Raw genomic sequence first — 9,915 nt, 5'->3', positions numbered from 1 at the left:
TATAATTTATATAAACCAAAATTTGGGTTCTAATACGCGTCTGTACGTCTAATAGTTCCTCAGATATAATTTATATAAACCAAAATTTTTCCCGAAAAACAAGAAATCAACATTTTGCGGATTCATTTTGGTGAATATCATGGGAACTGCAACTACTGCTCCTGATACTAATTTTTTTGTAATATTTTGAAACAGGCCCTTTCTTTTAGTTTCCCTCCAACAATGGTTGGCAAAATTATCAATTTTTACTCTTAACTGTTTATAGTTGTCATTAAAGTAATAAAAAAATACTTCTTTTTTTCTCCTCCTGGGCCCAAGGAGTAACAAAGAAACATTCAGACAGGACAAATTTTGGACTGAGATTTTAGAACAAAAAAAAATGTATAGCTCATTTGATCTAAAGGGCGCAGGATATGCCCAGATTTAGCGTGGGGAAATGTAATATATTTTCCGATACCATTGGGACTATACTATATACCGCAATCTCCAAATACCTATACAATACAAAAACAAATCAAAATTTATGTGGAGGAAAATAGGACTAGGAATTCTTTATTGGTATATCTACATCTCCTTAAAAAAAATTATAGAAACCCAAATTGTAGAAACAAAAATTGATATGGTGAGGTATCTAAAAAGAATAAACGCCCCTTTACTATAAAAATATGGCCGTATGCAAAACCTCAGCCCTCTTGTTGATGTATAGTTTTGGTGTTACAATAATAATGTTGAGCAGTTATGTTTTCTTCAATAAATACATTCTTGTATTTAGTCAAATTCCAAGTATATAGAAATTAACGCCCATTTTTTCATGTAAAAAAATGCAATTTTCTTTGCTCCTTTTATTACTCACCGAAACTTTGAGACACCCAAATTCCAAGCATATCGAGCTGGAGTAGGCGGTAGTAGAAAGGGGGTGGTCTGTCCATGTTCATCAAGAGATGGTATATGAAGGAGCCGATCCAAGGGGACAGAGTACCAGCAAGGTGGCAGTAAATCAGGAAGTGGGAATCCACTTGATTCCAAGGCAGCTGGTACTGCATCACGCACACGATATAGACGATTGCCAGTCCTGAAGCATAGTATCAAATGCCATAGTCACATCTAAAATAGACAAAATATCTTAAAAAATTTTAACATCTATTACAACCACTTGAGTATAAACCAACTACTTACTGCTTAATCTTAAAAGATGAACATAGAGATAAGATTCTATTTAACATTTAAGTCTCAATTAATCAGCATTATGTAACAAAAATAATACTTAAAGTTTAATGTTTGATTAGATATTTCTTAGTTATCACTTAATAGAGATGAAAATAGAAGTTAAAATATTTTAGTTATAGTTTCATGATAAAGTTATTGAACATATAAATTTATGAGATTACATTAAATTAATAATAGATATAGAAAAACTTATGACCACCTTATAATGACCATTGAATCTAAAGCTTGGGTATTTGCTCTATCATGTACTAAGCAAAATGGGTCAGACTTGGGCATTTTCTCTATCATGTACCAAGCAGGTTGGGTCAGACTATAATAGACAGAGGATTAGACTGGGTGAGGAAGTGACCTCGGGGTGAGGATAAGAAGACGATTTGATGCCACACCTCATCTGATGTATAAGGTATAGGGAGACCCTATCACTCAATGGATTGAGCAGGATAGGGGGTACGTTCTGGGGAATCAGGTCACCCTGCTACAATGACCATTTACAATAGGGTGGTCTTGGATATTCTGAGGCAGGCATCACCTGCGTGGAGCCGGAACCTCACGCATGATCAAAAGAGGAGACTGGCCACCATACAGAAATTGGCTCTGCTGAGGGTCACAAAGACCTACAGAACGGTGTCGCCTTAGGCGGTGCAGGTGCTGGCCGAAGCGATGCCTCTGGACCTCATCCTCAAGAAGGATTTCGTCAAGTACGAAGAAAAGAGGCAGGGGCTGGTAGCGCTACCGGAGGGACTCCGAGAGTGGATTGGCGAGACCCAGAACATATAAAAGAGGATGCTGCGGGAAGATTCCATTGAAGAATGGAATGGACGATGGCTGGCGCGCCAGAAGGGCGCCACTCAGAGGAGGTTCTTCCCTACCATCCATTCAAGACTGAGAGCGGGGTGGATCCTCCCAGATTATTATTTTTTTCGGCCAAGACAACAGGAGTCCTGCCTAACCATAGTTGGGAGTGAAAGATTTTCATTTTGTGGCACCGCCACTCAATGAAAAAAGTCGACGCCCCAGGCCGGATCAGAACCGGCACCACCAATAGAGATCAAATTGGTAAGACTGTGTCTTAACCACTGAGCTATGGGCGGCCCTCCCAGATTATTCGATCTTGCAGATCCTGACGGGACATGGTGGGTTCCGGGGAAGCTACAAAGTTTTGGGAAGAAAATCGACCCCCGGTGCCCTACGTGTGGAATCCCTGAAACAGCAGAGCATATAGTGTTGAACTGCACCACCATGGAAAGACATCGTGCCAGGTTGTAAAGGTAAACCGGGATATCCGCCCTCGCTGAGACGGTCTTCCCTCGTCTGATGGAGGAGGAGAATTACTTCTTTTTCAGAGAGTCCATCCACGAGTGGAAGGAGGTGGTCAGCCCGACGCACATTACGTTAGAAAGGGCTCAACAAGCCAACAATACAACAAGATGAAGGTTAAGAAGCAGACGGAGACCAGGAGGGCTGTACCAGGCTGTGAGCTGGAGGATGCAGTTGGAGGCTGGAGGCTGGAGCCCAAAATAAATAAATATTTACTGATAATCATATAATAATAAAATTGATAATTATTGGTGGCAGTGGCATGCGAAATGACGAGGAAGGGGAATAAAAAAAAGAAAATGACTATAATAATCATTGAACCTATAACTTGGGAATTTGCTCAATCATGTTCTAAGCATGTTGGGTCAGACTATAATAGCCATTGAACCCAAAGCTTCGGAATTTGTTCTATCATGTACCAAGCAGGTTGGGTCAGACTTTGGCATTTGCTCTATCATGTACCAAGCAGGTTGTGTCAGACCTAAGTATTTGCTCTATCATGTACCAAGCAAGTTTGATCAGGCTCTCTGTCTTCGAAATTTTAAAGAGAACCTAGGACATCCTTTTGAGGAAGGATGTATTTGGGAAGGTGAAAAATATTTTGGTGGGCTAAATGTAACAAAAAATTCTCCTACTTTCAATAATAACTACACTTTGAAAAATACTGTTAAAACTGAATTTTATTTGAAGGATTTTGTATTTATGTAGGAGCCTATAGATCTAGTTGTATGGAAAACAGGTTAATTTTCTAAACATTTTACAGAAATCCTATGAATCCAAAATTGGTATACGGCATTCTTTAATTTTGCAGATATCATAATTCTTATGAGCAGAGTTAAGCGTTAGGATGGTCTTTTGAACATGAGCAAACTTATGACTGGTTGCTTTGACCTTAAATAATACAAAATTCACAAATAAAAATACAGGGCTGTCAAAAATAAAAATTAACAGTGATAACAAAAAGAGATTCTGTAATTACAAAGTGCAATAAGGATATAATTTCTCTAGTAGATCTGGCCTCATAGCCAAGGGGGATGAGTATCAAGTTGACTAACTCGCAATTGGTACCGATTGCCATTTAGTTGATTGGAATCCGAATTTGAAAGTCGTTTCGATTAGTTCAAATGTAATAAACAAATTAAAGTTGAATTTCATTCTCCCTACTGTATAGGTACACATTAACAACACAAAGACCTTAGAGTTCATAAGAGCGGTATCATTGTTCACCAGTTACACGGACACCATACCATCAAACCAAACTGCTCCTCCAGCTGAGCACCTTCTGGACCCAAGGAATCGATTTCAATTAATTTTAAACCTGAGGAAAATTGCCTACACTATCTTATCTTGAGTAAGAAAAATGTCTGAAAATGGATTTACTAAAATTTGTCAGGTATTGAGGTATTGGTAAACTCTACTACTGGTAAACAGGCTCTGGAAGGAAGTGAAACCGCAAAGAAAACACAGGAACCCTAAGAAAAAAATCAGTAAATTTTACCGCTTAAAGCAGGAGGAAATGGCTTTATTTTACTCAGAGGAAATAGAAAGAAATAGATTGGAGCTGGTCAGCTTTTAGGAAGATCCTTCTGGATCCATCAAAATTTATCTGCGGAGATAAAAGCTCCGGATCCGATCTCAAGAGAACAGATTGGTGGAATGGACGTGAAAAAGGTGATCCTTGACAGGTTGGAAAAAATACCTCAGTCAGAAAACCGCCACTTCTTATCAGACGTACAAAAATTGGAGAAGTGAAACCAAATTAGAAGTAATTCAAGCGAAGAGAAGATCCTTGGAGAATTTTGGTCGGAAGCTAGAAGAAAATGCAAAGGAGGAACAGAAAAAGATGTGATTGTGCCAATTTACAAGAAGGGGCAAATCGGGAGTACAGCGATCATTAAGGAATATTCTTTCTCAGTTTGCTTGCAAAGGTTTACTCTAGAATTCTAGAAACAAGAGTGAGGAGTCTAGAAACAGTCGATTGCCAACTAGGAGAAGAATAGTATGGCTTCAGGAACCAGAGAAGAACGACAAAGAGCTCTTCATTTGCTTCGTGGACCTCCAGAAGGCTTTTGACAGAATAAAGGAAGAAGACGTAGAGAGGGCACTATCTGAGCGGGATACAGACTGTGGAACAACATTGGCGGTGATCAGTCTCTATAAAAAGATAAGGAATGTGATCAGAACCAGAAAAGACATTTCAAAAGAATTTGAGACTACATTGGGTATCCGACAGGGCTGTAGCCTAAGTCCATTGCTTTTCAACATGGTTTTAGACTTGGCACTAAGTCGGCCAAGTTGATAATGAGGAGATTCCAGCTAGGGGACAGAAACCTGCATCCTACCAAATTTTACCTGTTGGCCTTCCCTGACGACCTCGTCTTACTAGCTGCCATTGACCGAGACCTCCAACATAACATGTCCTCCAAGATGTCCACAATAAATATGAAGATTAATTCGGGGATGACAAAATGCATGAGAATTGGAAAGAAATCCCGAAGAATAATGAGGATACTATGGATTGGAGGATAGAGATTAGAGCAGGTCAAAAGTTTTAAATATCTAGGAGCTCATCTAAATGGAAGTAGATAAGTTCAGTGTTAATGCTATTAAGTTACGGTCGGTCAGTGCTCTGATCTGGTGACGTCACTTTAACATACTTTTTCATGAACAAAGGGTTGTTCATCGTTCTTAGAGAAACTCCTTTGTTCTTGGCCCTTTGTTGTCAGGAACGAGTGGATTTCACTATCCGGTACTTTTTATTATTAATTTTAAGTGTAAACTATCAGTTAATTAGTGCCGTGCTGTTATAAACTAATTAGAATATAGACAGTGCGTGGACATAATCCACTTAGACTCTCAACCTGTGTTCCGCTGCGCTTCTCCAAGCCAGTTGTTGTAATTAATTTAATCAGTACCCAGATATTCTTCATAATTATTCAATGTGCGATGCCCCGGGCACTCGACAAGTCGCAAATCTCCCGAATGACACAGATCTTGAATCTGACATTGAAACCGACTTCACGCTGGTCACTAGTAAATCGACCGCGTCTCCTACTGAAAAGCGGGCGAAGGCGGGGGTGAAAGGCTCGGGAGGACAATCAAACCCTAAGGAACTTCTGCAGATGAAGGAGATACAGCAAATTTTATCTCTCCAAACATATTCGACCCGTTGGCTGATTAACCCAAGATCCTGGGACTTCTACAGAGGCTTCTACAAAGAAATTTCAGATTCCGCTAGTCGTTTTCGATAGCCAACACACTATCCCGTAAGTAAAGAATTTTCTTTTCAAAATCTTTCTAGAAACATTATCCGTTCGCGATACAGTAACAAAAGGGCTTGAGATCATAAAAGTCGGACATCATACTTAGCCCCCCGGAAGTGCAAAACACAAAATAAATATATTATCAAAAATCATGACATGATGCCCATATATGATGTCAAGTCTGCATTCAAGCACTTAGCCCCATCGATATAAGAAGACTGGAGAAATCAAATATCGATGGCAAGAAAACCCCCCTCTCCCCGATAGTTATTACAGTACCAGGTCACATTAGCCGTGGTAATATTCACAAAGTCAGACACATAGATCAGTGTCTGTTTACTTCTCAAGTTTATATTCTCAAAAAAGAACAAGGCGCACTTCAGTGTTATCGGTGTCAGTATTTCGGGCACACCAAGAACTACTGCGGGTACACAGAGTCATGTGTGTGCTGTGGCAAGAAGCATAACATCGGTGCCTGCCGTGAGGGACTCTTAAGTGCTCCAACTGTGGGGAGGGGAATATAGCGTCCTACAGTCGGTGTGAGGCAAGGCAAAAATGGCGGAGCTTATCGAATCGAGGAAGGGACAGCAGAGGCCAGCAGCCAGCTCATAGCCGTTAACAGCCGTTCGCACCCAGCCCACCACCACCACCAGTGGACCCCAGACCAATAGGATGCGATTTTTAAAATTTTCAAATCCTCTTTATTTATATATAATTACAATTACAATATATAATATAATACATTGTATATATACAGATTACATACTGACCGTATGGCAGTATAAGATGGGTTACAGGGTCCGCTGAAGGCGGTTTCACATTGGTAACATACTAGTTGGGGGCTTACATAGAATGGAGAGGGACCATTCTGGCTGGTGGTGGTGGTGGTGTGATGACTTCAAGCTGCAGAGCCCGAAGTCTTTCCCTCGGCGAGGACGTCTACTAAGGGGACAGTGCTTTGCCACCTCCCAGGTTTTGGTGGAGAGGCGATATCTCTGAAGAGCGGGTTGGCACAGGCCTTCAGCCCATCAAAAAATTTGATGTGCCTTCGGCCTATATACTCCGGCACAGAGGGTAGCTGGAGTTCCTTGTGAATGGTGGTGTTTCTTGCCCTCTGTAGGGTAGTTCCACGGACGATTCGCCGGAGGACGGAGTTCTGGTAGCTCTGCAGTTTTTCTAGCGTTGTTTTGTAGAGGTGACGCAGAAGTGGTGCACCATAGAGCAGAGTCGGTCGGATTATAGCCTTGTAGATTTGCAGCTTCAGCCTTAGTGAGAGTTGTGGGGATTTCAGGAGATGGTAGAGCCTGTAGCTCTTCTGGCGGGCCAGCTTAAGTCTCTCCCGAACGTGACTGGAGAAGGTGAGGTGCCTATCCAATGACGCCCAGGTAGAGAATGGAGGTGGAAATCCGCTGCTCGCCTTCATCTACTTTGAATGCGGTAGGCAGTGGTTTCTTTCCTGTTTGGAACGACATCACTATGGCGTCCGTCTTTCCAGGGTTTACCCTAATCCCAATACTTTTGAGGGCATCAGTGATGGTGGTTGCAGCGTCTTGAGCATGGGTTAGGGCTGTTTTTGCATTGATGCTGGAGGCGTAGATGCCGATGTCGTCCGCATAGGCTGCTTCCACTGCCTTTGGGTGTTCGATGGCTACTATAGGTGCCGTAAAGACTACAAATAGTACTGGACCTAGTACCGATCCCTGAGGTACTCCGCAGATGGTGGGGTACTGGAGAGGAAAGGCTTTCGCCAACCCGTACGACGAGGGATCTTCCACTGAGGTAGCTTCGGATGAGTCGGCATAGGGCGGCTGGAAACTTGAATTCCTCCAGTCGGCGGAGTAGGAGCGGGTGGGAAACACTCTCAAAGGCTTGGCAATCTAGTGAGATGAAGGCCGTTGGGCAGTTTTTCTTCATCTGCTCTATGGTGTGCGCTTGGAGCTTCGCGAGGTGGTGCTCACAGGCAACTCCCCGTTGGAATCCGGTCTGCTGTGGTGGGATGACGTTCTCCTCTCTGCAGTGATCCATCAGGTGGTGGTTGATGAGCCGTTCAAACACCTTACTGATGTGCGAGAGGAGGCTGATCGGACGATAGTGCTCGGTCGAGTCTCCTTTCTTCCCCGGTTTGAGTAGAAGTACGACGATAGCTTTCTTCCATACTGTGGGAAAGTACGAGATCCGCATGCATAAGTTGAAGATGTAGGAAGGGTAAAGCCTTCCTAGGAAGCATCTTCATGAGTACATACGGGATTCCGTCCAGTCCTGACGCCTTGTTCCCTTTGACGCTTCGTAGTACGTACTCTAGCTGGTCGAAGGAGGAGAATAGATCCTTCTCGTTGGGGCTCGGTGGCCCAGGTTGTTGATGGGGTGCAATGGTAGTCCGCTCAGCATCCCTCGCTGCATAGCTTGTGGCCAGGAGTTCAGCCTGTTCCCCCGACGTCAGGAAATCGTCGCCTGATGTAAGGTGCACATTTCGCTTCTTGTTGACGAAGGACCTCACGAGTCTCCAGTACTGGCGATGATCATCGTGTGTCCTCCGTAGTTGGTCATGCCAGAGCGAGGTCTTCCAACCTCTACCACCACCAACTTCTCATCATGAATATGATGGATCAAATGAATCGCAAGTTCAGTGATTTAGTTCCAGGATTATGCAAAACATGCAGTCCAATATCATCCAGAAAATGAGAAAACAAAAATCATCATGAATTCATTTAAGATTCTAAACTACAACTGTTTGGTCTGGCCGCAAAACTAGAAGAGGCGCTACTAGCACTCATAGAACTGACAGTGGCCGTACTCATTGACACCAGACTTCATGAGAGACGACTCTATACCTCTGATGTGTTGTTGTTTTTTTTTGTGCGTTTTTTTCCCTACCTCCTATTTTTATTATTTTAAACAAATACAATTATATATAGTACTTAAAAACTAAGACTTATATATACACTACTAGATACATTTTATCTTGGTTTGCCTTACGGCATTATAAGATGTTACAAGCTTAGTCCGCTGAAGGCGGTTTTTACATGAGTAGCTGGATTGCCAGGGCTAACAAAGAATGGGGAGGGACCATTCCGGCTGGTGGTGTTGGGGTGTGGGTGACTTCAGGCTGCAGAGCCATAAGTCCTTCCCTCGACGAGATGTGGTTGGTGAAAACCACAAACTATCTACAGTCGCCGCCAATGGCGACGACATCGCCATCTACAGCAGCATTATGAGCCCAAAACGTGCACTAGAGCTGTCTGCAGCCGTCTGCAAGGAGATTGTTCAATGGGAAGGTTATTTAAACATCACCATGATTGCTGGGTTCAGATGGACTGCGTCATGTTAGCTCATCAACAGCATAAGGGATGAACTCTCCCTAAGTCACTCAAACTGGACGACACCATCATTTTCTCTTCCAGCTCCATAGTTTATTTGGTTGTGAAGCTGGAGTGCTATCTCAAGTTTTCCATCCACCTCTACCAGAAAACCAGAACAGTAAGAAGGCGGTTTTACAGACTGAACCACCTCCAAACTGCACCAACGCTCTCTCTGCGGCTAAAGCTGCAGATCTATAGAGTATTCTGAGGCCGGCACCGGGGCACCACTCTTCACGCACCTCTTCGACGGCACAGAACAGCGCCACCTTCAGGCATCCAGGACAGCATGCTGCGGAAGATGATTCGGACCATCGTAGACGAAGAAGAAGTCTCCAGAATTACATCAACTTCTTGATCTACCCACAGTACCAGAGTTCATTAGTCAGAGGTATGTCAAGTTCTTTGACTACCTCCAATTCATGGGCAATCCTCCTGCTTACAGCAGAGCGCCGACTGAAACCCACCAGTGACAGTGACACATATTTCGTTTTTAGTGTTTGTTAAGTTTTTAGTTTTAGTGCAAGACAATGAAATGGGGTGTGCCCCAACACATCTCAGAACTTAGGCCGCCGCAGCGGCCCAACTCATCACTTTCCCAATAGAAAACTCTCAAGAAGAGTTGGGAGAAAACTCCCAATAGAGCACCTAAACTCAACGAACAGACAATACAAACCAAGAAACATCTCACATACCTAGGCATTAAATTTGAAACACATCTATCTTTCACTGCACACATACAGAACAGAATA

General features: G+C 42.9%; 1 protein-coding gene across 4 annotated transcripts in view; it reads right to left on the bottom strand.

The window, feature by feature from the left end:
* LOC106687569 (progestin and adipoQ receptor family member 4) overlaps window positions 1–9,915 on the bottom strand; it is a 66,382-nt gene that overhangs the window by 7,797 nt on the left and 48,670 nt on the right. For all 4 annotated transcript variants that reach the window (XM_014431538.3, XM_014431541.3, XM_014431539.3 and 1 more), the window contains one exon: window positions 854–1,072. In XM_014431538.3, coding sequence (XP_014287024.1) covers window positions 854–1,072 — 219 coding nt within the window. The remainder of the gene's footprint in view (window positions 1–853; window positions 1,073–9,915) is intronic.

The sequence above is a fragment of the Halyomorpha halys genome, unplaced genomic scaffold (assembly GCF_000696795.3).
Source record: "Halyomorpha halys isolate HHAL.00 unplaced genomic scaffold, Hhal_1.1 Scaffold983.1, whole genome shotgun sequence".
Classification (NCBI taxonomy): Eukaryota; Metazoa; Arthropoda; class Insecta; order Hemiptera; family Pentatomidae; genus Halyomorpha; species Halyomorpha halys.
Note: the sequence above shows the minus strand (reverse complement) of the source record. Positions and strands in the feature narration are given on the sequence as shown.